The sequence below is a fragment of the Malus domestica genome, chromosome 04 (assembly GCF_042453785.1).
Source record: "Malus domestica chromosome 04, GDT2T_hap1".
Classification (NCBI taxonomy): domain Eukaryota; kingdom Viridiplantae; phylum Streptophyta; class Magnoliopsida; order Rosales; family Rosaceae; genus Malus; species Malus domestica.
The window spans coordinates 15,565,149-15,593,068 of NC_091664.1; the positions used below are offsets into that span (position 1 = coordinate 15,565,149).

General features: G+C 38.9%; 1 protein-coding gene and 1 long non-coding RNA gene across 11 annotated transcripts; both read left to right on the forward strand.

Annotated features, from left to right (window-relative positions):
* The first annotated feature begins 11,774 nt into the window (after positions 1–11,774).
* Positions 11,775–18,988, forward strand: LOC139195279 (uncharacterized). 10 transcript variants are annotated; one of them, XR_011580036.1, is made up of 16 exons: positions 11,775–11,911; positions 12,181–12,269; positions 12,434–12,501; positions 12,925–13,113; positions 13,242–13,298; positions 13,854–13,978; positions 14,928–15,464; positions 15,774–15,981; positions 16,583–16,681; positions 16,832–16,897; positions 17,002–17,098; positions 17,361–17,397; positions 17,696–17,772; positions 17,866–17,915; positions 18,760–18,800; positions 18,875–18,988. XR_011580036.1 is itself a non-coding variant. In XM_070820517.1 (15 exons), the coding sequence occupies exons 4-8, from the start codon at positions 13,090–13,092 to the stop codon at positions 14,990–14,992; spliced, it is 225 nt and encodes a 74-aa protein (XP_070676618.1). In that variant the 5' UTR covers positions 11,775–11,911; positions 12,181–12,269; positions 12,434–12,501; positions 12,925–13,089; the 3' UTR covers positions 14,993–15,464; positions 15,774–15,981; positions 16,583–16,681; positions 16,832–16,897; positions 17,002–17,098; positions 17,361–17,397; positions 17,696–17,772; positions 17,866–18,141. The 10 variants fall into 10 exon arrangements, 7 of the variants coding, with proteins under 7 accessions (XP_070676618.1, XP_070676613.1, XP_070676612.1 ...); XM_070820517.1 differs by lacking the exons at positions 18,760–18,800; positions 18,875–18,988 and adding an exon at positions 13,462–13,508 and having other exon boundaries at positions 13,854–13,885; positions 17,866–18,141; XR_011580037.1 differs by lacking the exons at positions 18,760–18,800; positions 18,875–18,988 and having other exon boundaries at positions 16,813–16,897; positions 17,866–18,141.
* A 937-nt stretch (positions 18,989–19,925) lies between these two features.
* Positions 19,926–20,365, forward strand: LOC139195281 (uncharacterized). The gene is made up of 2 exons (XR_011580039.1): positions 19,926–20,134; positions 20,222–20,365. It is a non-coding gene; the product is annotated as an uncharacterized lncRNA (long non-coding RNA).
* Positions 20,366–27,920: the final 7,555 nt, after the last annotated feature.

The window sequence follows — 27,920 nt, forward strand, 5'->3', positions numbered from 1 at the left end:
AGTCCGATTCAAGATCAAGTGGCTACCACCCTTGAATCAAATCCAGTTCAAGAATAAACCTGTGGAAAGTTAACAATTGGAGGAATCCAGAAAATCCTCCAAACCCAGTTCAAGATCAAAGCTATGGAAAGTCAACAAGCGCAAAAACAAATACGTGCCAATTCATCCACTACCAAAGCCAAAGATCATCTACCACATGAAGCTCCTTGTGGTCCAATTTCAACCTTCAAGATCAAGCCTCGATGGCCCTTGAAGAAATTTCAAACAAAGTTCAAGAACAAGCCTCAATGGCTCTTGAAGAAACTTTCAGCCTAATTCAAGATCAAGCCGCAACGGCCCTTGAAGAAACTTTCAACCCAATTCAAGATCAAGCCTCAACGGCCCTTGAAGAAATCTCTAGCCCAATTCAAGATTAAGTCTCGATGGCCTTTGGATCGACATCTACAGTAAGGGACTTCAAAACGCATCTCCTACGCGAGACAAGCACATGTATACGACGCGCCTTGAAGTAGGGGCATTTGTAGACTTCGAAATTTTGGTAAATAAATGTTGACCGATAAATCAAAGTTTCAACGCTCATGTATTACATAAATTTTACACGTAGCGTGTGTCTAAACAAAAAATCGAAATAAGTTGGAAAAGTCATCAAACAGGACACGTGTCAACGCCCGGCAGAAATGATTTATTTCATCAGATTATTTAATCCCAAAAATCAAGTTTTGGAATTCTATAAATAGAAGGCTAATTCATTCATTTGGGAAGACCGATTCATATTACACCTTGAAGCTCTGAAACTCCGAAGCTCTCAAGCATCCAAGTTCCCGAAGAATCAAGAAAGCCTTCTTCGTTCTTCGTTCATCATTCTTCCAAGATCAAGCCCCGACGGCCCTTGGATCAACAATCATCCACCAATTCAAGATCAAGCCCCAAAGGCCCTTGAAGAACTTCCACCAATTCAAGATCAAGCCCCGACGGCCCTTGAAGAAAGTGTTCATCGTTCATCATCCGTTCATCCCGAAGAATCAAGAAAGCCTTCTTCGTTCTTTGTTCATCGTTCTTCCAAGATCAAGCCCCGATGGCCCTTGGATCAACAATCATCCACCTTCAAGATCAAGCCCCAAAGGCCCTTGAAGAACTTCCACCAATTCAAGATCAAGCCCCGACGGCCCTTGAAGAAAGTGTTCATCGTTCATCATCCGTTCATCCCAAAGAATCAAGAAAGCCTTCTTCATTCTTCGTTCATCGTTCTTCCGAGATCAAGCCTCGACGACCCTTGGATCAACAATCATCCACCTTCAAGATCAAGCCCCAAAGGCCCTTGAAGAACTTCCACCAATTCAAGATCAAACCCCAAAAGCCCTTGAAGATCCGTTCATCACTGTTCTTCAAAGATCAAGCCCAAAAGCCCCTTGAAGATCCGTTCATCATCTTTATTCAAGATCAAGCCTCAACGGCCCTTGAAGAAACACTCATCCTCAAGATCAAAGCCCCAACGGCTCCTTGAAGATCCGCTCAAATCCACTTTCAAGATCAAGCCCACGGCCCTTGAAGAACGTTCTTCCAAGATCAAGCCCCGACGGCCCTTGGATCAATCGCACATCCACAAATCAGCACCTTACGGAGATCGAATAAGAGGATCAAATTTGAGAGAGATTGTAACCCAAAATCATCAAATACAAATATTATTTTGTGCACGTTGTTCTTGTCTCTTTCATTTCAGGAAATTTTCGTGTTCACAGTGTCGTTTAAAGTATTTTCCTTCTTATATCTAAGTCATTTTTAACTATTTTCCACTTAAGAGTTTCATTTGATATTCAAATCTAGTTAAGTTAAATAAGATCTTTTTCATTAAAAGTAAATTGTGATCATGGAAATGATTGGAAGGGCCTTGAACTCCCTTCGTTTTGGACATACAAGATTATGATCTAAAAGTCCTTGTTTACAAGGCAAGAAAAAGAACTTAATACAGACTTAACCCATCTATGATAATCCTTTGATAAACAAGAAGTTTGAGTAACTTGGGGTGCAAGTAATCAACTTAACTCGCACCTATTCAACAATATGTTATACTAAGATAACAGTGGCACGCTCAAATCTATATTAGTTTTGATTGTGAGCCTCAAGGCCTACACGAAATGCCCTACAAAAGCACCTTTCAAACTAACTGTAAACTCTTCTTGCAATACACCAAGCAGCAAGAACTTACCCGACAACCAACAAAGTGTCATTCCCTCGGGGAGCTGTGCAAGGGAAATCTTGCCGGAATGGCTACTCTCTTGTGTACTTGCCTCATTGATTGACTCTTGGGTGTTTGATGCAGCAGCAATCTCACAATGACGATGACGACGGGCCATAGAGCTTGATATCCTTGCTATTGTCAGATTGTAACGATCTTGCATTCACCACTGCTTACTGCATTTTATTTGTTAACATAAAAGTTTAATATGCATGTCCACAAAATTTATACTTCATTTATGGGTATACGTAGTTCTTTTGACAAACGATAAGATAATTATACTAAATTTATCAAAAACTACAAAGAGGGAGATTCAAACTTGGATGCATAGGGCAAAGCACACTGATTTAACTAACTTGACTAAATTCATGCCCTACGTACGTAGTTAAAATGAGCTCTATGGAAAATTGTACATGCAGCTTGACTTAATACTAGAATCACTAACAATAAGCATTTTGGTTTAGCCACGTTAAGTTTTAAGTTTCTTGGAGGAGGTTATGATGCTAATAGAAAATTGCTCTTATAAAATATGTTTTAAGCGCAAACACCATTTTGTGCATTATTTTTAACATTAGCTAACTGAGCAGAATTTTACATCATATGCAAATCGGTAAAGAACGTAAGTATTTTAAGCAAATTTGTATCTTATTTGATAAAAACAAATTGTATCATCTGATTGATATGACAATACCACATACAAAAACCAAATATCCAACAGAAAAGCACTGTTCATCTATACTGCATAGTAAAATTACGTGTTTACCCCTATCCTATTCGTGACTTTAAGGCTGCCCATTGTTCATCTTCTCTTGCTTCCGGGTCCTATACGCGTGTTGCTGGAAAGAGAGAAGGATGGAAAACCGGGCTCTTCCATTTGCTTCTGTTAGGGTCTTACACGCGTGTTGCTGGAAGGAGAGAATGATGGAAAACCGGGCTCTTCCATTTGCTTTTGTTAGGTACTCGAGCCCAATTCAAAAGATTAGTCCAATAGATCGAAGGACCCTTGCTCCCATACTCCTGATCGGATCATATTTATATATATTTTTACTTCAAATTCACTCGTCTTTTCTTAGTTAGTTCCTTATATTTTTGAGCTATTTACGTTATTTTTGTGTTTATAAGATCTGTTATGTAAAGAAAACAAAAATAGCACAAATAAGATCTATTTACGTTATTTTCATGACTGCTTTCTTTTATTTGCTATTGTCAATTTGCTGAGTTATGCTTTCCATATATTTATTTTAAGCACCACATGATTTCAGGTTAGTGCTTGCTTGCACACTGGAAAACTTGCTGCCTTGGTAATTTTGGTCTCTGGAGGAATTGTATTACAAATTTTGGCAGTGTGGTTGGTGAAGCAAATAGAAAACAAAAAGAATAAGCTGATGGGGCGGAAAGGAGAGCACATACAAAGGTGGAAGGCTGCTTTGCAGCGTGGTGATAGTGGAAGAAAGAAAAAAATAATATAAGCTGCAAGTGCAGCATGGTAAGTGAGTTTTGCGTGGAAGCGTAGGGAATAAAGAGAAGCAGCAAAGCTGCTTGGAGGGGGGGAGATCGCTGCCCTTTGGCAGCGAGGTCAGAGGAGAGAAGTGGGGGAAACGAAATAAGCTGCCTTTGGCAGCAGATAGACGGTGAGACAGAAATAACGGGGGGGAATTGGTGGAAGGCAGAGAGCTGCCTTTGGCAGCGTGTCAGTAAGAGGGAAAGCTGCCTTTGAGCAGCGTGAAAGAGGACTGACAGGGTGAGAATCCAGGGGGGAGCAAGTCGGGGGCGTGCAGAAAGCGGAAAAAAAGAGAGGGGCTGCCCTTTGGGCAGCTCGCAGAGACGCAGGAAGGAGAGAAAAAAACGCTGTTTGCGCAGCAAGAGACAAAAGGAAAGCATCAAGGCTGCCTTTGCAGCTGAGGAAGCTAGGAGAGAAGGAACAGCTGCATGTGCAGCACGGGCAGAAAATAAAAGAATCTTGCGGGGAGGAAACCGAGAGAAAGCTGCTTTGCGGCAGAGTGAGGAGGACAGAAGCAATCTGGACAGATGGAACACAGCAAGCACTTATCTCTTTCGGTTAAATCCTTCCAACTTATATTTTATTTATGTTTTAATAATGTGTAAATAAATTTATTTTGGCTAGAGGTTAATTCAAAGCCATGAATATATTTGTAATATGAATTGATTACCTTCAGTTGTGATTTCATAAGTTGTGAATTCAATTTACTTATCCGTTCGTATAAAAACTGATTTGTGTATGTTGGTTGAGAGTGCACGCTTAATTTACATGCATGAATTTGATGCTAGAATATAAGTGAATTTCACCTAATCGTTATGAACTTATATTCACAAGTAGTGAAGGTTGTTATCCACAATCGTGTTAAGTGAATTCTTGGCATAAGTTTCATGCAAATCATAGTAACGAGTGCCTCGTCAATGCTTATGTTTTTCATAGAACTTAATGATTCTTGCTTGTATCTCTATTATGCAATTCATGTAGGGAACTTGTAGGGAATGTTTTGGGTTGTCGTATGCAATCATCCAACCCAATAACTTGTGGAAAAACTGAGGGTTAATTAGTGCAATTCACGGTTAATTTGGGGCGTTGAGATTTACAATTTATTGAAAGAACAACTGAAAATCAATTTAGGTTGCATATGTGTCATGTGTGGAGAAGAACCCTCTAGCTAGTCCGTCACCTATCCTTTCACCTTAATTTCATGTTTTTGTCAATTCTGTAATTTAATTAAGTTTAATTTACTTTTCATCAAAACCAAACACCCATCCATTATTAAATTATATTATTTAGTTAGTTTTCTTTATTGTTAGTCTTTTAATTTAATTTCCGTCCATTTCAGTTCCTAGTGTTTAATTTAATTGTTTTCATTATTTTGAGTCATTTTAAGTGTGTTTCGAGTTATTAGAGTTTTTAGCCTAATTTTGTGTCTTTGAGTCTTGTTTAATATTTTTAAATTAATTTAGAATAGATTAGCAATCCCTCCTAATCCCCGGCCTAGAACGATACCCTACTTACATCTATACTACAATTGTCAAAAAGAGGGTTTAATTTGTGTGTCAAGTAATTTCTCACATCAAATTTTGGCGCCGTTGCCGGGGATTAGTAACTTTGCTAATCCTTTTATTTTTGTTTTTGTTTATGTTTATATTGGTGTTTGTGTATTTTACTTTTGATATTTGATGTATTTTTCTTTCTTTGATTTTAGGTACAAATGGAGCTGAGGGAAATTTAAAGGAAAGATGCGTCCGGCTAAAGACGTTAAATCAAGCGCTTCTTGGGAGGCAACCCAAGCATTCAACGAAGGGAGACTTTGGAATCGCTAACCCAATCAGATTTGCATTTTTACACCCTTATCTTTAATGCTTTCATTTTGTTTTGTTTAGTTAGTTGTGTTATTTGTTTGATTTCTGTGAGTTTGTGTTATTTAGTTTAAGTGTGGGGGAAGGTTAACCAAAGTCTTTCTACTTTAATTTACATATAAAAAAAAAATATATATATATATATATATATAAAAAAACAATTAAAAAAAATACATTAAAAAAAAAAAAAAAAAAAAGTAAAGTACAAATATTTTACAATGATGTAAACTAATAGTATTCATTGGTCGGGTGGTGCTTCAGTAGTAGGCGGGGCTTCAGCAGTCGGCGGGGCCACAGAAGGAGGAGGCGGCAAAGGTTGATCAGTTGGAGCTTCACTACGCGGTGCCGCTCCAGAAGACGAAGGCAGATGTTGTTGGAACAAACCCACAAACCTCCGATGATCAAGTAAAATTTGACCATCGGTGTCCTGCATCTGGTCAATCTTCCTCTTCATGCTGGTGGCATAGCTGTGTGCGAGCTTGTGCAATTGTTTATTTTCATGCTTGAGTCCTTTAATCTCCTCTTTGAGACTCTGTATTTCAGCCACCAACGATTCAACATGACGGGTTCGGGCAAATAGGCGTTGGGCCATGTTGGACACGGAACCGGCACACTGCACGCTAAGAGCCAGAGACTCCTTAACCGCCAATTCATCAGACCGTCTAGCGAGCAGTCTGTTATCTCTGGGGGTGACAAGGTTCCGGGCCACCACCGCAACAGTCATGTCATTTTTCATCACTGAATCCCCAACGGTAAGAGGACCGGTAGGGGATATGAAAGATGGGCGCCATATGTTGTCTGGTGAAGGCGGAGCTGCCTCTTCACCACGGTTCAAGTCAAAACGACGATCGGAAGGGCCAGACATTTTTCAGAGGTGGTGAAGAAAGAAGAGAGTCGGACTGATCAAGATTAAACAAGTGCAAGAAGGGAGTGTTTACTGGAGGGATAAGTGTGTTGTGGAACAAGATTAACGCCTCTATAAAAAGGAAGAAATCGGAGAGGCGCTCCTCAGAGAAGCGTCATCTCGCAAATCGAAGAGTCGGGGCTCCTTTCTCAAAAGCCGGATTCTTTTCTCAAAAGAGGCGTTGCATTTCTTAAAGGCTGGGCTTGCTCAGAAACCACGAGCCGAACCCCGGATTTCAAAAGATCAAATTGTCCAGACGTGTCGTCACTCGTCACATGCAACTGGCAGCTTTGCGAAAATCTCGGGCAGTTTGTCGAAGCACCAATTCAGAAATCGAAGAGGGAAATTCAACAGTCAATGACACGCTAGCTTTCTCAAAAGCTGGGCTTCAACCCACGGACAAATCTTCTTTTCCAGATTTATCCGCACGTGTCACATGCTACCTCTACAATCGACGATGCTCAGAGCTCGAAGCGCCGATTCCAGATATCAATGAGGAATCTGCTTTGCGGAAATTACGAGCAGCTTTGTCAGAAAGCGCGTAATTTGTACTATTCATCCATCCACCGGCTGCCGACAATGAGTGAGGGAATAGTTCCGGTTGTGAAGAAAAGTCCCATAAGTATCTACCTTCGCCTTCCACAGCAAAGGCACACCCTCTCAGCACTTCTTCGTCTCTGAAATGGCTTTCCAACAAACCCTCTCAAGTCACTCTGTATTTTTCATCCCCTGGGATACCCCTGCAAACAACCCATCCAAAGCAAAAGTACTTCATATCATGAAGGTTGAAAGCAAGAGTATCTCATATCATGCTTTCTCCCTGTCCTTTCTCCAGCCAGCACTTGCTCTCGAGTACTCATCATCTTATGTTTCCTCTTCGTCTCTCACGTATAAGGGAAGTGAAGATGATACCTCGAAGCATGTGGAGACAACGTGCTGATTCATCCTCAGCTAGGGACAAGGAGAAAGAGAGCAAGAGGTGGGCACTTGGAAAGATTGAAGAAAGAAACAGACCAATACCTCTACCTCGTGCCTGCCCGCCATGCAGAGGAAACAAGCAGAGAAGAATGCAGCTCGTACAATCATCCCAGCGGAAGGAGTCCGAGCTGAAGAACTAGAGAAGCTGCCACATCTGCTTGGAGAACAAATAAGGAACTGCAACATAACCAAAGAGCAAAGCTTCGCCGTACAATATCATCAAATCATCACTTGCAAGTAAAAAGCTAAGTGTCACCCAGTTCAAGAGGAAAGCTGTGGAAAGTCAACAAGCACGACCAATGATCACTTATTAGTTCTATTCATTGTCTTTTATCGTGATTTTCAATTTTTCGTTTGCAATTTTTTTTTATATATTTTCTTGTGTTACTTAACTGAATTATTTCTTTTCTTTGCAGGAAAATTTGGTTATTTCCACCCTTGAAGTTGATTGCAGAATTTTAGCTTGGGGGTCATCGCTTGATTTTACTGCAAATTAGGGAAGTTTTCAGTCCACTTGTTTTATTTTGTTTCTTATTATTTATTTTATTTTTATTTGCATTATAGTGTTTTCTGACATTGGGGACAATGTCCAGTTTAAGTTTGGGGGTAAAGAGTATAAAAAATGACCAAATTGAAAATTGAAATTTTTTGTACCTTCAACTACGAACGAGTTTCATTTGTTTCCATGTTGTTGCTTTTTGTTTTCATAAAAAAAAAAAATATTTAAAAAAAAAAAAAAAATTTAAAAATCGGAAAATTTAAAAAAATCCAAAAATATTGTCTTGTTTCCCTTATTGTTTTGAATTAGATTTTTGTTAGTTTCCCGACCCAATGATATAATTAGATCAAATTTGAATCATGATTATCAAGAACTTAGTTAACATGTGTTTTGTGAAATTCCTAATTCTCTTGTTAGTTTTGTACATGTTTGATCATCTTTGAAAAACCAAATGCACATAGCCTTGTTGATGTGAAACTAAAGTATGAATTAAAGCTTCATATGTGAATTTAGTGACCATATATATCCTATGTGAGTTTTTGAGCCTATTGAAAGTGTGTGCATTTTTCATACACTCCTATTCTTTCATATGTGATGAACTTATGTGAAATACATCTCTAGAACTTGCGTAACGATCTTTCGAAATGTTTGTCATTTATTGCATGAACTTGGAAATGATAGAGGCATTAGGTTTACCACCATGGCCCAAATAACCATGTATCCCAAAGAAAAAAATGATATCATTAGATTGCCAATTTGAGCCGTGTATGTTGAGCCTTTTTATTTCTTATCACCAGATATGTCTACCCTTATACCTGAAACATTTTTCCTTACCCTTTCCAAGCAAGCTAGTGAGCAATGTGAGATTGTCTTATGAGAAATGTTTGTGAAGTACTTTGAGGGTGTTGGGCAAAAGAATAAGTGTGGGGGTATTTCATGTTTGTATTAAAAAAAAAAAAAAAAAAAAAGAGAAAAGAAAAAGAAAAAGAAAGATTGTATACGAAGAAAAGAAAAAAAAAAAATGTTTTTAAAGTTTCAGTTTAAGGGTGTGATTGGAGGTTTCAAAAGAATCGTTGGAGAGCTTGAGTTCTTATAAATCTAGACAAAAGAATTGCTTGCAATGTAGCTTGGAACTTGTGTTTTCCTATTCTTTCATTTTAATAACCCTATCCCTAAGCCTCATTACATCCAATAAAAGTCCTCTTGATTTAAGTTTTGCAATTATGACTGTGGAGAAGTGATCTTTATGCAAGCTTATGGTAGAAATTTCACATTTGATTCTTTGAGCGAAACACATTAAAACTAAACACATGTGTGATTGAGTGCATATCCCGTGAGAAGGTCGCTAGTTTGCATATGATGATTTTAAAAATAAAAACTTGAAATTGCATTAGCATGGCTATCTCACACACTACACTTCAAGGATGATTTAAAGATTACTGCTAATATTTGAATGAGGAAGATGAACTTGGATTAGTTCCTTGATGCTAGCTATGGTTCTTGATGATTTGTTTTCTTAAATGAAATTCTATGAGGGTCGCATAGGGGGAAACTAATGTTTTTCATGTTAGTACTTTTTCATGTTTTCTTTGTTTTGCTCGAGGACTAGCAAAAGATAAGTATGGGGGTATTTGATCGGATCATATTTATATATATTTTTACTTCAAATTCACTCGTCTTTTCTTAGTTAGTTCCTTATATTTTTGAGCTATTTACGTTATTTTTGTGTTTATAAGATCTGTTATGTAAAGAAAACAAAAATAGCACAAATAAGATCTATTTACGTTATTTTCATGACTGCTTTCTTTTATTTGCTATTGTCAATTTGCTGAGTTATGCTTTCCATATATTTATTTTAAGCACCACATGATTTCAGGTTAGTGCTTGCTTGCACACTGGAAAACTTGCTGCCTTGGTAATTTTGGTCTCTGGAGGAATTGTATTACAAATTTTGGCAGTGTGGTTGGTGAAGCAAATAGAAAACAAAAAGAATAAGCTGATGGGGCGGAAAGGAGAGCACATACAAAGGTGGAAGGCTGCTTTGCAGCGTGGTGATAGTGGAAGAAAGAAAAATAATAATATAAGCTGCAAGTGCAGCATGGTAAGTGAGTTTTGCGTGGAAGCGTAGGGAATAAAGAGAAGCAGCAAAGCTGCTTGGAGGGGGGAGATCGCTGCCCTTTGGCAGCGAGGTCAGAGGAGAGAAGTGGGGGAAACGAAATAAGCTGCCTTTGGCAGCAGATAGACGGTGAGACAGAAATAACGGGGGGGAATTGGTGGAAGGCAGAGAGCTGCCTTTGGTAGCGTGTCAGTAAGAGGGAAAGCTGCCTTTGAGCAGCGTGAAAGAGGACTGACAGGGTGAGAATCCAGGGGGGAGCAAGTCGGGGGCGTGCAGAAAGCGGAAAAAAAGAGAGGGGCTGCCCTTTGGGCAGCTCGCAGAGACGCAGGAAGGAGAGAAAAAAACGCTGTTTGCGCAGCAAGAGACAAAAGGAAAGCATCAAGGCTGCCTTTGCAGCTGAGGAAGCTAGGAGAGAAGGAATAGCTGCATGTGCAGCACGGGCAGAAAATAAAAGAATCTTGCGGGGAGGAAACCGAGAGAAAGCTGCTTTGCGGCAGAGTGAGGAGGACAGAAGCAATCTGGACAGAGGGAACACAGCAAGCACTTATCTCTTTCGGTTAAATCCTTCCAACTTATATTTTATTTATGTTTTAATAATGTGTAAATAAATTTATTTTGGCTAGAGGTTAATTTAAAGCCATGAATATATTTGTAATATGAATTGATTACCTTCAGTTGTGATTTCATAAGTTGTGAATTCAATTTACTTATCCGTTCGTATAAAAACTGATTTGTGTATGTTGGTTGAGAGTGCACGCTTAATTTACATGCATGAATTTGATGCTAGAATATAAGTGAATTTCACCTAATCGTTATGAACTTATATTCACAAGTAGTGAAGGTTGTTATCCACAATCGTGTTAAGTGAATTCTTGGCATAAGTTTCATGCAAATCATAGTAACGAGTGCCTCGTCAATGCTTATGTTTTTCATAGAACTTAATGATTCTTGCTTGTATCTCTATTATGCAATTCATGTAGGGAACTTGTAGGGAATGTTTTGGGTTGTCGTATGCAATCATCCAACCCAATAACTTGTGGAAAAACTGAGGGTTAATTAGTGCAATTCACGGTTAATTTGGGGCGTTGAGATTTACAATTTATTGAAAGAACAACTGAAAATCAATTTAGGTTGCATATGTGTCATGTGTGGAGAAGAACCCTCTAGCTAGTCCGTCACCTATCCTTTCACCTTAATTTCATGTTTTTGTCAATTCTGTAATTTAATTAAGTTTAATTTACTTTTCATCAAAACCAAACACCCATCCATTATTAAATTATATTATTTAGTTAGTTTTCTTTATTGTTAGTCTTTTAATTTAATTTCCGTCCATTTCAGTTCCTAGTGTTTAATTTAATTGTTTTCATTATTTTGAGTCATTTTAAGTGTGTTTCGAGTTATTAGAGTTTTTAGCCTAATTTTGTGTCTTTGAGTCTTGTTTAATATTTTTAAATTAATTTAGAATAGATTAGCAATCCCTCCTAATCCCCGGCCTAGAACGATACCCTACTTACATCTATACTACAATTGTCAAAAAGAGGGTTTAATTTGTGTGTCAAGTAATTTCTCACATCAACTCCCAAGGCAGCACCGCTCGCCAAGTCCCATACCATCAGGAATGTAGGCTCTGATACCAATGTTAGTTACTCAAGTCAAGGAAAAAGCCTAACCCTAGTCCAATAGATGAGAGACGCTTGCATTTAAGTACCACTACACAATTTATTATTGTGTAGCCGATGTGGAATAATAACAGCTTCCAGAACAGATTTCTCAAGCTCTCTCACTCACAAACCGCGAACTCCTAGTCTCCGTAAGAAGGTTCGTCTCTCTCTCTCTTTCTCTCACCTGTTTTTTCAATTCGTGATCGATATTTCTTTGCATGAATGCTGGATCGGTTGTGTTTGGCAAATTTTGCCCTCTATTTGCTGCGATTAATTTTTTGTCATTTGATTTGGGAATTCTTGGAAAAATCCAAGCTGAATCCGTTGTGATTTTAATTTTAAGTATGTGGGTTTTCTTTGGTTTCGTCTTTTAATTTTTATGACGTAACAACCATTTCTCCTCATTTATACTGAAATGTACCGAAGGCTTTGCTGAAAATTGGAATTCGTAGCGCTATTATATCTGATGTTTGAGGCTTTGGTGCACAAGGTGGTTCAACAGAGAGGACAGGGCGGTATGTTCTTACTTTGGCATGGATATTTCCTCTTCATTTAAATTAAATCTCTAGATGTTTTGAAACGCTGCCTACCTATTATATCTACTGTTATTTATTTATCATCCTACTCTTTTCTTATATTATCATTTCATAATTTCTTCCTTTTTTTATTACTTTGTTAGGCTCTGCATTTTGTGAAGGCAACTTCGTCTATAAGATTAGAATAGAGATTGTAGTGAGCAAAGACCAGGTATGAAGAGTCTGAGTTATAATTTTAGTTTTATAATGCATTCTTTTTGAAGTATTGATGCTCAGGGAAGAAGGGTTGAAAATCACCGATTGAATCCTGCTCTCATCACTTCTTAGGTTGAAGCTGTGGTTGCCAAAATAATTGAAGCAGCCACGACTGGAGAAATATTATTATTTCGTGTTGAAAATGATGTATACTGACTGAATTCAAACTATAACATCTTTATAAGTTAGCTTATTTTTAGACAATTGTTTAATGGCTTTGTACCTTCCTATTTTGTCACCTATAGATGTTCTAAGAGATACACATACCCCTCCAGGGAGAATCAGAATCATTAGTTTACATTATATGTCATGTTTGTGATGTGAGATACCACAACCATCTAAAAGTCTTGACTTCGAATTTTGTTTTGTGTGACAGCAGAGCAAGGAGTATGTGACCCGATTAGCTCCAAGCTTGCGGTAAACTTTTCGTTTTGCTCAGGGTTATGAGAATTCTAAATAATAATGGGTGAATAATGAATGTTCTGCCAAGTACCATGTTATTAACCAATCTTGGTAGATTTACAAAGCATATGAGAGAATTCATATGAAATTTGCTTTGGTGGCTGAGGTAAAATCAACGAGCTATATTACATATTTAACCATTTACATGTATTTTATCACAGATATTGAGAAACCTTAGAGTTAATCATCTGTAACAATAAATGTTAATTATTCAAGCTTGGATTTTCTTGGCAGTGGCTTCCTTCGTTAACCTCTACAACTGCGTCTCTCTTCGCTTTCCCACTTTCTCCAGTACTCTCTTTCTCTTTCTAATCTCTATTGAGTTTCTTTCAATCTGTCAATTTATATAATTTATTCTTTGATGTCATATTTGGTGTGTTTGATTTGGTTTTGTGAATGGCTTCCTAACTTTTCCACTTTGGATTCAATTAATAAGTTCAATAGTTGTTTGCAGAACAGAATACTGATTTTTGAACAAGGCAATTCAAAGCTCGAAAATTTGTATGTTATGCATGAGCTGACTACTTTTTTTTCCCCACTTTTTCGACTTTGAGCAATTGCAGTGTTTTAGCCTAATTTGCTAATTTTTTTTGTTTATTTTTAAATTAATTATGTATGAATTAACTTGGAAATGATGTTATATGAATTTGGTATAAACTGGAATAGAACTTATATCCGCAGGTTGAATGTGCCATTTGCCAACTTATTTTTGGTATGAGAAAAAGATTACACTATATACACACAAAGCAATATGATAGGTCTCTGGAAAATGAACTACATAATGATATTTACCCATCTGTTTATATACATGTTATATTAATTGATTTAATGTTATATGTAAAACAGAGCAATAGATGCAAAGCCAAAAGCAAGAATGGGTACGAACATGGAATCCATGCCAAAATCTCACATTTGTTCATAGTGGTCTTGATGGAACATGGAATCCATATCACCATGCATACTAATTCAAGGTTTATTGTTCTAATTCTTAAATTAAAATAAATTGTCTTCACTCCAGTTCATGCATTTCTTAACTTCACATGCATAGATGTTGATAAAAAAGAGCTTTAGGAGGGTCATTACTAAACATCTACAAATTCGTTAAAGCCTCAGGCTTCCAGTTATCAAACTACAGGTAACTACAGATTAGTAGATGTTTAGTAATGACCCTTTTGAAATGTTGGATATATTGTCGATATTATTGATCAATTGAGAATTGGTTTTTTGGGTTTATGAGCTTGAATAAAATTCACATTGAACAACTTAGTTCAGATGTGATTGGAATCTTAACTTCCAATTTGGTTCCAGTTCATGGCTGATATTGTATATGTTCAATTACCTGGAATTTTCTTGCGAAAATGCCTTTGATTAGGGTTTTAAGATCCGGTTTATAATTCTCTATGTACATTGTATTACAAATCTTCCCTCTGTTGGATTTTGGTACTGTTCCTCAATCAATTTGAGAGATCTGTTTTATTTCTATGAGTTATGGGAAAGAATATGCAATTGCATTTAGACGGGTGGAATACAAATACTAATGATGCAAGCACCTGAAGCTATGGTAATTCATATGCAATTTAGGGTGATTTAATTCCAAAGTAATCAAATTATGTTTTTAATATTCTTTTTATTTGAATTTTCATATCAGCGGTGACATACAAAATAAAGGAGGCGCCATTAACACAGTTATGAACTTGGATATCTTTGATGGAACCAAACTTCCTTTTTTTTTAGCTTTGTACAATTGTAAATATAACTCTTTGGGATATAGCCATAGATTTTTAAAAACATTCCCCAAAGAGTACATTCCCAGTTTTGTTAGCATCTAACGCATGGCTGAAATTTTTGTTTATAAACACTATTCTTTGACACATATTTTTTGAGATTTTCTACATCTTTAACAATGTTTGAAACCCGCAGCAACGCGTGAGTACACTTGCCAGTCTTACATACTAAAACTCGGTTGGGGTGGGTATTGTGGATGACCATGCGGCGGACGATTTGCCCCTTCGTTTTCCTCCGTTTCTCTGCTCTTTCCTCCTTTGTGCAGTCGAGTGCCTATTTTGCCCCTTCCGTCCACATGTCAATCATCTAGCCAGTCTCTGTTTCGGCTATGTTCTCAATTTTTCTCTTCGTTTCTGCTGTTGTCTCACAGATCTCTCTTCTATTGTTCTCGAACTCACCATTTCTCGCTCCCAGTTTTTGGAGCCGGAAACGCTCCCAGTTTTTGGTGCCTCACGGATTCCGGCTAGCTCCGCAGCAGTTAAACCATAGAAATGATCATTCATCAGGCCTGTATTTCGATTGCATCCTCTCAGTTTTTGTCTGTCTCAGTTTACGCCGGCTCACTAATTCCAGCTGTGTCTGCACTCGTCAAACCATAGAAAACACCTGAAGTCAATTTTCTGAAGCTTGTTTTGCTCCTCGGTTTGCTGCTCAGAAGATCAAACTGTCCAGGTTCGGAACAAAAAAGCTTATTTGCAAATGGATTTCCTCACTTTTACAGATTATTTTTGTGTTTGATGCATGTTGGTTTTTTTCTTTTTATTAATTTTGGTTGTCTGATTTGTAATCTCTGTTCTTGATTTTAGTTAGATTTTCAGGTTTTGTTTTTGTTGTTTTTAGGCTTTTTTTGCTCTACTGAAATTACATTTGGTTAAATTTTGTCAATTTCTTTTTGTCTGGCTAGGAAATTCTTATGTTGTTTTTGTGGCTGTTATATGATGGGGTGACAAACTGTGGCTTTTTAATTTTTTGGTTTTGCAGCATTTAACTAATAGGCAATTACCTTTGAGGTGCAAGGAGAAGAAAGTAAGGTGTGTGAATCACCTAGAAAAAAAGGTGTGACCGTTTGAGACCCAGAAACAGAAACAGTGGTGTTCCAGTCACTTTGGAGACTGTCGGTGACATCTGTGTAGGCATCAAAGGGTTTACAAACAAGCAGAAGGCTATTGAAAATGGGATTCCGTCTGAGGTAGTGCTTCATATTTGCTAATATTGTTCTTCTTTAGTGATTTGGGTTGACATTGTCAATATGACCTTACTTTTGAATGTTTTTCAGTACAAATTTAGTTTCGAATTTTTGGTTTGCCTTGATGTGTTGGAAAATACATGTATTTGAGAATGTTGGGGACTTAACAAATGTTGTAGGCACTGAATTTTGTGAACTGTTTTTTTAATTTGGATTCACATGGGATATTCATGCTTTAAATGATTAATTGGTGATGACTTAGTATAATTATGAATATTGGTGTGAACTATATTTATGAAGAAAGCAAAATTAAAGTGGTGCTTTGTGATGCAATTTATGTCTATAAAAGTTTGATCTCTTCAGTGAGAGGAGTCAAGTTCAAACATGTTGAAAGGGAAAAAACAAAGATGCGTTCGTACAGTCATCTTATTCGGTCATGTATTATAGCATAAACCGGGTGATATTATTTGATTTGTAACAATGATAATGATGGAATTATTGATCATTTTTAATAGTATGGGAATTTGCAATCAGCATACTGTTTTTTGCAAGGCTGAACATTAGTTTATTGGGTTAACGTTTTTGGATTTGGTTGGATTTGAAGGAGTTGGAAGAGGAAGATATGGCTAATGGGGAAGAGAAAAGCAGTGACTTATATGCAGTTTTCGGGTTGGAAAAGAAATGCACAGACTCGGAGCTCAGAGTAACTCCATCTTTTTTTTATTCCTTGCATTCCTTTTCACTTAATTTTAACTATAATTTTACTTTTTCTTGGGTGATTTTATGTATATTGATTATATGATTCATCTGTTCTGCTTAACGTGACATATTTAGTGGTAACTACGCATTTCAGTCATAGAAGTTTCTAACATGGGGATTGGTTAATGGTATGCAACACATAATTTCGAAAAGTTGCGAGGTTTGTTCTTATACAGTACATGAATTTTCTTTGTAATTTATATGTACAGTGGTTAATATTTGTAGCTGTGATTGAGTTGTCCTACAAGTTTAGACTCAATGCAGGTCTGAATGAAGTGAGGCACTACTTAAAGGAATTGTTTCCAAGACCAAGACCTTCGACTTATTAATACAACCATCATGGGATCCTCGAAACCAAAAGGTACACCGGTGTTTCTGTGTTGATTATAGTGATAATCTTAGATTTTGATTAGGCAGCTTGAAGAATTTGGTATTTAGGGTTGTAAGCAATTTGATTTGAATGTTGATTCTGAATTAATGGAGGATTAATAATTGTGAATTAATGATTCAGAGCCATCTTCAAGTAATTATATACAAGATTCGATACTATGATTAAATATGAATTAAGGTATATATCTGATTAATATTGTTCTACATTTTCTGGCTTTGCTTTTCATCATCAGATGTACAGGAGCAAGAAGATGGAAGACCCCAGTCAAGGTGAACAAATTAACAAATTGCACACAGGCTCACCTTCTTCTGCAATAATTAATACAAAAATTAGGGTTTACAAATTTACAATCTTGCTCCAATCAAACGCATACTTACTATTTTAATTTTCTGTGTGAAATGGTCACTTGTCCCTTACAAAATGTTGTGCCAAAATACTTGAGAGTCTGGAATTGTGAAACCAAGTCAACTCTCACTAAAAAGTGTACATAATTTTAGTGTTACACAAATGCAAGTTATGTTTTACTTATTCTCTGAACCTTTTACTTCCTTTTAAACTTGGAAGCAGTAAGCCGAGTCCCCAGACTGCTCCAAGGGCTAGGAGGTCATCCTTGAGCAACCTGGCCTGAGGATTTTACCAAAATGGTTGGGCTTCTGAACCTCATTATATTTCCGTGTATTTTTCTTATTGAATGCGTCCATGTGTGGATTGAAACACCTTCTTTTCTAAATTTTCAGGGCATGAAAATTCAAGCTTGGGCGGTACCGCCCATTTCATCACTCGCCCAGTTACGCGATTCATCATCTGCTTTATTTCTCATACAAAATACATTTCTCTAACAATTTTCCATTTCATATTGTGTTGTTTTGTTCCATCAAAGGATATCCATAAAATATACCTATGGTTAAAACATCTAGATTCATACTATATGATGTCCATCTTGAATCCATCAATGAATAGCCAAACAATTTGTCGTGTGTTTACCGCACGTGAAAAGAAGAAACTCTAGTTTATGTATTGGTAACAGTCAGTTCCTCTGAAGAGGAAAGATGGACATGATGATAATGCCAAAAAAATAAATCAAAGTTCAAACAACTCGCCAAATCATACCTTTGTCTACCACAAAGATAAAAAATATTAAGGCATGTCTGATCCATCTCTCAACATTCTCTGTTATCGTTATTACAATATTTATATTATTTTTTATTTTCCATTCTTGGCCAATAAATTTTTCTAGCAACTTCCTTTTTTCATTCTCTACACTATGGATTTGTGTCATTTGATAAGGATATCGTACAATTACACCTTTTGCTGTAGTTTTTCAAATGTGTTACAATAGTTTTACATCACTATGATATTATACATCTCCACCTTGCAAAAATTACAAGGTACGCTGCCACTCCTCATGATCTGCTTATCTATGATCTAGATAATCTTAACAAACATTATGTAATCCGTGTTTAGCAAAAAAATCTGAACTTATATAAAAACACAAAACAATTATATAAAAAAATGAACATAGACAAACCAGTTCATGCACGGTTTATGTTGCTAATTTGTTTCGACATTTCCATATTCGTTCATTTGATTGAAATATTGTTCTATAACAGGTTTAAACTTTGTTTTTGCAGTACCTTATCACAAAATAATTCCACCTTGGACAAATTACAAGGTATGCTGCAACCTGTGCTTTGATAAATTGTATTCAAATTGATACTACTTAAGAATGCATTTGAACATGTTCAGTTTCACGCCCGCAACATTGCGCAGGCACCTTTGCTAGTTTGTTCCAAAATGAAGGCAGCTAACTGTAAAGTAGTAATGTTTTATTCATTATTTAACGATTGCCAAAATTTCAGATTTAGTAGACTTAAATTGTTGAATTTAAAAAGCAAAAAACAAAAGAAAGACAGAGGAATCACCAAACAAAGTTAAGAAGGCTTACATCATAAACAGCTTGCTTAAGCAAATCCAGTTGTTCTCTTGAAACAGTATCTAACTGGGGGGATGTAGTTTTTGTGATTAGCTAAAGGTTTTCAGTTATTGGCTATATATCAAGCTAATGAAGAAATTATTTGCGGTTTAGGATTGATGAATTGACTGTACCTTATCATTTACGGTCCAAATAACTCGTTCAGTACAGGGAGGGGTTGTGAGTGATCCCGAGAATCTGTAAAATCTTGACCTGGACCATTTTATTGGAAAGGGTCCGGACCCCTTCCATCAAATCCACCAAGCCGAACCTTTGAAATTTGATCCAAGGGCTAAAATTATTGTAACTTTTAAAAGGAGCTCCTGGTTTTAGCCATTTGATTAAATTTCAAGGTCCTGGATTGGTGGATTTGATGAATTTGATGAAAGGAATCCAGAGAGAATCCCTTTCCCATTTTATTTCCTCTGGATCAATCACTCTCAAATTTTTCTCCCTTGTACTAATTATAGTAGATATATCGTTGTTTATCTGAAAAGTGGGGCAGTACGTTTTTGGTATCATGAATCTCTTACAATTCATTTAATTGACATATCATTTAGGATAGTGCTATCCATACACCTAGTTTTACCTCTCACACAACTCTTTTAATTTTCAACCGCCGGATCCATTGAATTCAAAAATATCAAAGGACAAAAATTAACGAAGGTATGTGAAAATTAAAAAACGGTGTAGCACAATCCATTATTTATATGTTTTGTGGATTTTAATTACCTTTGAAACAAAAGTATTGGGCTGGCCGACGAGTTATAGAAATCCAACCTCAGCTAGGCTGTACTGGTCGGCGCTTTGATGCACCATGTGCAGTTCCAGATCATACGTAATGAGGATTGAGGAGTACTCTTAATTTTAGACATGGATGAAACATTTGGACTTTTAAGACAAAGGAGCTGAGAGAGTGAGACCTTATTGTGGATGCAAATTTTCGCCTTTTTTCTCTTGTACGAAAATGCACATGCAAAACAAATAACACATAAGATCAAGGTCAAGAGTCTCGCATGCCCACGATGAATTAGGTAATTAATCAATTAATGTGGTAATTAATCTATTAATTTTGGCAATTAATCCCAATTTGAAAAGAATAATTGGGAGTTACCTTGTAGGTGAAGATTTGATGAGGAGTGACGAGAGGGTTTAAAAGAATACTATTTTGATAACTTTGACCTCGATTAAGCCGTTATTGTATGTTGCATACGCATGGGAGTCCTGGTGTGCCTCAAGGGTAATTTTATCTTCTTTACTCAAAAGTTTACGTGTCACCTCCATATTTTTCTTGATTATTTTTTGCTCCACAAATGCCCTCACACCTGTCAGGCTGCTCGTAGGAAAAGGCAGCAGGTGTAGAGATCTTCCCTTGCTTTAGGAAACATAATATTGTTTCTTATTTTGATGTAGATTTCCTCCTTAATTTGGAAATTAGATCATTCTACGAAAGGGAAATAAATTGCTTCTAAAGTCTATTTAATTCTATCGTAAGTAGATGATTGAATCAACTTTAATCAACTTTAGAGAGCAATGTATTCTACCCTACAAAAGAGAGAAAGCTAAAGGATATTTGTTCCCTCTCCCTTAGCAATCTTCTACACTTGCATGTGCAAAGGATCGTCCTTCGTTGCTTTCTTTGTCTTCTCATCGCCACACCGAATTAAGAAAAATTAATTTTCCTTGTCTTCTTCTTGGATAGTTCTGTCGCGAGGCAGCCGTCAGGGTGGTGCGGCATGTCGGTTGGCAAGGGCTAGGAGTCGACTCAGTATGGGCCGAGGAGGTGTTGTGGTAAGGACCACTACTTGGGCTGCTCGGCTTAGCTAGAGCCAAAGGTAGCTGTGCGGCTCAGGCTGCGAATTGAGGCGCTAGACGAACCGCATGGCTCATGTCCTTTGGGTGTTTAGACCTGATGGGGGTCAAGCTGATGATTGAGAGAAATGAAGAGGTTGCGGGCCTTATGAGCTGCTAGAATGATGGGCATGTAGGCCTCCTGCCTGCTAGTCAGAGAGAAAAAATGAGGGAAAAGCCATCATGGATTGAGCTCCCCTGCCAAGTACCGTGCATGGTGTTGGCCGCTTAGTCCTCTTTGCCAGGAGAAAGGCAGGCTACTTCCGAGAGAAGAGATGAAGATGATCAAGGTAGATACATTGGCTCGTCCGATCACTGTCGTGGAGCCTGCTGCGAATGAAGGTGGAAAAAACAAATCTTCCCCACCTACTCAAGAGATGTCGGTTGAGAAAAAGCCAAAGACTTCCTCTGCTGCTCGTGAGGGTTTGCTTGTTACTAATAAGTTTGTGATTGACTTGACTTCTTCCAAGGGGAAGAAATATGAGGTTGCTAGATCTGAGCCAGTGACACCTGTTGTGCCAAAGGTGGCTAGTATGATTGCTGAGAGGATTGCTTAATGTAGAAGTTCCATCATGCCCCAAATGTCGAAATTTATGCCAAAACGTTTGTCGGGGCTAAGTCTAGTTCACCCTTGGAGAAACATGCTAATATGAAGAGCGATAAGGTAGACTCTGCTGCTAGAGTGGCGCCAAAACCCACTCCCATCGCTACTGAGATTGATTCGCCTACTGAGAAAGAGGAGACTGCTCACATGGGCAGTTATGAGAAATCCACCATGCTTGTTTCTGGGGAGGCTGCTGAGATTTATGCACTCTTGAAACCATATCTGCTTGAATACATGGACGCGTGTACCAAGCTTATTGATGGCGTTAAATGGGTTGTCTGCCTAAGTTCCTTTGTGAAGCATACGATGGAATATAGGAGGACTGCTCTGTTTGCAATGATACAAAAAAAAAAAAAGGCGATTCTAGTAGCCGAGTCTATGCTCATTGACCATAAGGATACCAAGGCTGCTAAGGAGATGGCAAAAACTATGGCAGTTGAAGCTTATTCTTCTACCGAGAATATTAGAAAGTTGGAGTTTTAGCACGTCGCTTTGAAAGGGTCCAATATCTCTACCCTCACTTCTATGCAGCTTGAGACCATTTGCCAAGAGATCGTTGACTTGAAGACTAGGCTTGACGCGATCCAAGTTAAATATGAAAATGCAGAGGAGAAGATTGGCTGTTACATACCTCATATTCCAAATCTTGAGTGTGCCGTTTCTAAGCTTCGTTCCGCTGCTTACACGAATGATGAAGAGTCTATTGCTGCTTATAATCAAGTGATCCATTTCAAGAAGATTGTCGATAGGCTTGAACCTCAAGTGTTGGAACTCCAAGGTGACTGAAGATCAAAGAAAGTCTGAAAAAGGAAGTGGATGAGCTGTAGTGCATTCGTGTTGGTCTGCTCAAGGAGATCGAGCAGCTGAAGCACGAGAAAGACTTCGAGTTTGCTGGGAAAGGCTTCGCTTGTTTAGAGTCAGGCCAATTTCTACAAACTTTGTTATATCGATTATCTCTTTGGTAGGCCGTCTGACTTTGAGTTTGCTGGGAAAGACTTCGAGACCTTATCTATTTCTCCGGAAAACTTGCTTGCCTTTACTTTTGAGGCTTTCATTAGTGAAGTAGTCGAAGAAGTTGGTGCCCAAGCTAGGGCAGCCAGGGGTGAAGCATTGGATAATGTCGCAACTGAGAGTGTCGTGGCGGCTGGAGGTGTGGCGACCGAGTAGTCGTGGGATGTCCAAGCTGCTGTAGAGTAGTCTTCTAGGTAGCTTTTAGGATTTTCTTTGTTTTCCTTGTTGCTTTTTGCTTTGCTTGAACTCCTTCATCCTTTTCTATTTGTTTATCAATTTTGTTGGAAAATTTAATAAACTTGCTTCCTTCGTTTTTCTTCATCTTCACTCTTTCGTTTATGCCAAACCTTTGACTTTTAGGCTAGCGGCAGATATGCTGCTTTTCTAAAAGCAGACAAGCCCACATAGCCTATGCAACCGTAGGTGTTGGAGTAGAACTTTTGCAAAGTTATTAGCCATAGGATCAGCAGCCGGACACCTTACTTACAGAAGCAGACAAGTTTACATGCCCACTTAGTTGCTAACCCTTGGCTTTCTTCAATCTTTTGAGCTATATGGCCTACATCACTACATACTAAAGATTTTTGAGATGTAAAATTCGCTAACTGTTTGTATCAAAAGTACGTGGTTGTATTGAATTTTTTAAGCAAAGGTCCGAGAGAACTCCTTGCTTTTTATGTAACCAATTTCGTTGGTTGCGTAGCAAATATCACAACACTTCAGGAATTAGTGTAGATCTAAATGAAACTTATCGACTGCGTAGTATGTCAGTAGTGGATAAAGCTTCGTATGTGCACGCTAACTTGTTTAACCTTTCACAAAAATGTGTCGTTTGTATAAGTTTAGCACAGCTTACTGCTCAAAAGGCAAGCCATAGGCAGTCTTCTGGAAACCGTAGGCTACCTTAGTGCACTTGGTAGCAGCTTTAGGGTTCCAGGGCAGTCGTCCATAGAGCATACTGCGTAATGTGCCTCCTTCATCTCTAAGACCCAGTTCTCTACGGATTAGGCCAAAAGACCCAAAATCTTTCAGTTAGCTAAGCCTTAAAAAAGACCATTGTGGTTACTTTTAAGAATCTCAGCGCAAGCCATCATGCACGTAGTTATACCAAGGCAGCCCAACTCATCCACGTCTGGATATTCAAAGTGTAAAGTTTATCCTCTTGCTTTTGAGAGCAAATGTGGGTGTCGGGAAATTGGTTTACCCTCTCACACTAGAAAGCAATTAGTTTATCCTTTCGCACTAGAGAGCAGACCCAGATGGGTGTCGAAGGATTGGTTTACCCTCTCGCACTGGAGAGCATGATTGGTCCCTGGGGGGCGCAATTCCTACGATAAGTCCCTAAGAATGATGCGGTCTTCTTTTGAAATACAGGAGTGATAAGTTGTTGTAAGCATGCAGTCGAGCCAAGCTATAAATTGCTTTTGAATTCTTCATTGAAAAACGAGTGAAATGAACAAAACCTTAGCTGTAAAGTAGAGACCGCATAACAATTGGATTATCCTCGGCTTGCGAGGTGGTGCCCATCGAGCTGCTTGAGTCTTCGGGCTCTAATGTAATGGGAGGTCACGCATGGTACTTCCTCAAATTGTAGGTGTTCCATCTTTTTGGGACTAGATCTCTAGACTGAATCTCTAGACTTTTCTTAGGACTAAATCTCCAGACTGGAACTGCCGGATCTTAGCCCTTTTGTTGTAGTTGGACAAGAGTTACTGCTGGTAGGCTGCGATGCGGTGATGACCTTCTCGAATTTATCCTCTGCCAAATCTAAGTTTGTGGCCATCTCCTTTTTGTTTTGCTTGATGGTTGGTAGTAAAATGATGATACTTGGCATGATGACATTAGGATGAATGATTATTTCTGAACCAAATCCCAAGGTGAAAGGAATCTCACCAGTTGCTCATCGCTTGGTTGTGCGATACGCCATAAACATCCAAGAAGTTCATCTGGCCATTTTTCCTTCTTGTCGAAGAAGGATTTCTTAAAGCAGTTGAGAATTGTTTTGCTGGATGCTTCAGCTTGCCCATTGCCTTGGGGATACCTCAACGTGGACATGTGCTGCTTGATGCCATATTTCTGGAAGAACTTCGCCAAATCTTTGCCTACCAATTGAGGGCCATTGTCTGTTACGATGGAAAATCAGAAAATGATGTTCCTCCATATCAAGTGTTCTATGTCCGTCTAAGTTATGGTTGTCATGGGCTCTGCTTCCACCTACTCGGTGAAATAGTCAGTTTCCACGATCATCATACTCTGCCCCCAGTAGCAGGAGGCATTAGCCGTACCAAGTCGATTGCCCACTGCATGAACGGCCAAGGACTCGTCTGCAAGTGTAGTTCGATGGCAAGCAGTGCTGGAACGGGCTTATAACATTGGCAGTTGTCGCGCTTTTGTATTAACTCCTTAGCGTCTTAATGCATAATAGGCTAATAGTAACCTACGTTAAGAGCCTTTTATGCTAAGGATCGGCCGACAAAGTAATTTCCACAAATGCTTTGATGGATTGAGCTTAGAACCTTTAGGTCGTAGGGAAGCGCTAGGTAGCAGAGATGTGGTCTAGTGTAGGATCTTCGAACGAGAATGCCATTCCATATGTAGCAGCGTGTTGCCTTTGTTTGGAGCTTTCTAGACTCCAATCTTTCCATGGGGAGTGTGCCATTAACTAGGTAGTCTATAATGAAATCTTGCCAGTTTGGAGTTGTACTAAACTGTGAAACCTCGGTTGCTGGCTTCGCCTCTATGCTTAGCTTGTCTAGATACTCTACCGGAATAGAGCGTTTAAGTTGGTGGTAGAGGGCAGAGCCTAGGCCGGCTAGCGCGTTCGCGCGGGCATTGTCTGGCAGCAAAACTTGAGTGAGGGTGTAAGTTTGAAACGCCTCAAGTTGCTTTCGTACCTTCCCTAAGTACTGCGCCATCTTCAAATGTTTTGCCATATACTCCCCAATAGTCTGGTTAGTGATTAGTTGGGAATCAAAATGAATTACAAGCTTTTTCACCGCCAAGTCTTTTGCCATTTGGAGGCATGCCAGTAGGGCTTCTAATCTACTTCATTGTTGGATGCTTTGAAGCGTATAATTATTGCTTGCTCGAGCATCGAACCGTCTGGGTGACAAGGACCATGCCTGCTTCTGAGCCCTTGTAGTTGGATGCACCGTCAACGTTTAAATGCCAAAAGTCTCCATCAGGTGAAGCAAGCATGGCTAAGGCGTGCTTGGTTGCCTCCGAGGCATTGTTGGGTCGCTTTGTTGTGTTGCTTAGGCTAGGCGTGAATGTGTGGTAAAGAGCTGTAGGGCTGGGGCCATGTTACACGCATCAAGAAATGCTCAACTGTCGGTAGTGGGCCACTCTAGAGTTGAATTATAGAGTAAGGGTCGGCTGGGGCTGTGTGACACGCAGCAGGAGGTGGTGCTCAACTGCCGATACGTGTTGCTCCTATGTAGAATCTTTTGGGGCAACGAGGAGAAAACTTACTTTCGAATGTGTCATTCTAGTGTTTTTCTGCCCTTGGTGTACCTTTTGGGCTAAGTTATTGCATTCGTTAGAAAACTTTACATCCGTTAATGTATGCACCTTTATTGTCACGGGTCTAGATTGAGCAGAATAGTTCGTCATAAGGATGAATGCTTGCATCTGAAGGTATAAATTGAGCTTCCGAGTTGCAACAACTGTTGCCAAAGTTAGCTTTTGAATTTTTGGTAGCTGGTTTCTGCATTGAGAAAAGCTTTTGAACTGTGGAATATAGGTAGTCGGGCCCCTAGCTCTTCTCGTATGAGGGTAAAGCTTATTGTTACTTCAGATACCATCAAGCATGTAAATATAAGTCCTCCATTGCTTCCAATTTGGATAGTAGAGAGTTGATGTCGGATACTTCTTTAAGTCCTTGAATGTGCATCGACGAACCTCATCCCAAAGTGCATGCTTCTCTGCCATAGCAAAAGAGTCTACCAAAGTTAAATCTTCTTTCATGATCAATTTTCTGAACAGTGGATAGTCTATTAGAAGTCCTTTTTGGAATGCTGCTTTAGCTATTGAGTCGTTACATTCGACTAACTTTGCCTTCTCTATTTTGAACCTTTTAACATAGTTGCGAAACAACTCCTTTAGGTTTTTCTTGACGTTGAACAAGCGGTTGAACTTTTTCTTGATCGAGCGATAAGATGAATATTCTTTGGTGAAAACTAAAGAAAGTTCGTTCAAATTCTGGATAGATCGTGGCAGCAAGGTGTAGAACCAATGTTGCGCCTCGCCTTGTAGAGTGGTGGCGAATATCTTGCATGAGATTGTCGTTGTTATAGAGGATCATTGCGCTTTGGTAATGTTTTAGGTGTCTCTCCAGGTCTCCATCTCTTTTAAAGGATGTGAAATGTGGCATGTTGAACTTGCGTGGAAACTCTGCTTGCTCAATCTCATCCATGAAGGGTGACCTATTTATGTTGGTCATGTCCCGTCGTAGTTCCTCGTCAGTGACCTTGTTGCATTGGAAATCACGCAATCGCTCGGTCAATAGCCTCTATACTTCTTCCTGAATTTGCCTTTGTTAGGGTAGCAGAGCTCTCGGCTACCCTTCGTTATGACCTGCTGTCTAGGTTACTCTTCCATGTGTTCAACTTATCTATGCTTTGATTGTGGTGCATGTGGTATGTTCCCAGAAGGCAAGTGAGTTCTTCGCAGGCTGCCGGTTGAACTTGAGTAGGATTAAGTGATTGTTCTCTCAGTCCGTCATGATGCCTACTCCTATGTGAGGTGGATAATACTCATTGCGGACCTAGCCGCAAATGAGCACTTCGCCTAGAAGGTTGCTCATGTTGATTATCGGAATGTGACCCCAACCGTGAATGTATGTTCGTCCGTGAGCTTAACCGATGGTGTACGCTCATCCGCACTAAGACAAGAGTATACGCTATCTTGGTGGCCTAGTCAGGAGTGCACATGGCCAGAACGCTTGGTTCGTGATTGGTCGAGTGGCTGCTTGCCCGGACGCTGCTAGAGAGGTTTATCATATCCCCTTGTCCTACTTCGGGACACCTCGTCTGGAGCACATTGCATCTCGGTGTGCTGCAAGAGCTAATTCATCAAGGTCGTATGATGTGCAAGGGCGCTTGTCAACTTTATTATTTGTCGAGACAAGTGTTGTTCGCCATTTGGGTTGGAAGAGCATGGACGATATGAATCTCCTTGAGTAGCGGAAGTGTAATAAACTCTGGGTGCGAGATTTGAGTTGGGAAATGTCAAATCTGTGAAGAAATTGGGTGAAAATGCCCCCGATTCAATCGTCGGTCCAGAAATCTAAAGTCAGGACGGTTGAACCAGTCTTGGACCGATTTGGATACTTAGAAAGCCTCGGGCGTGGGCTG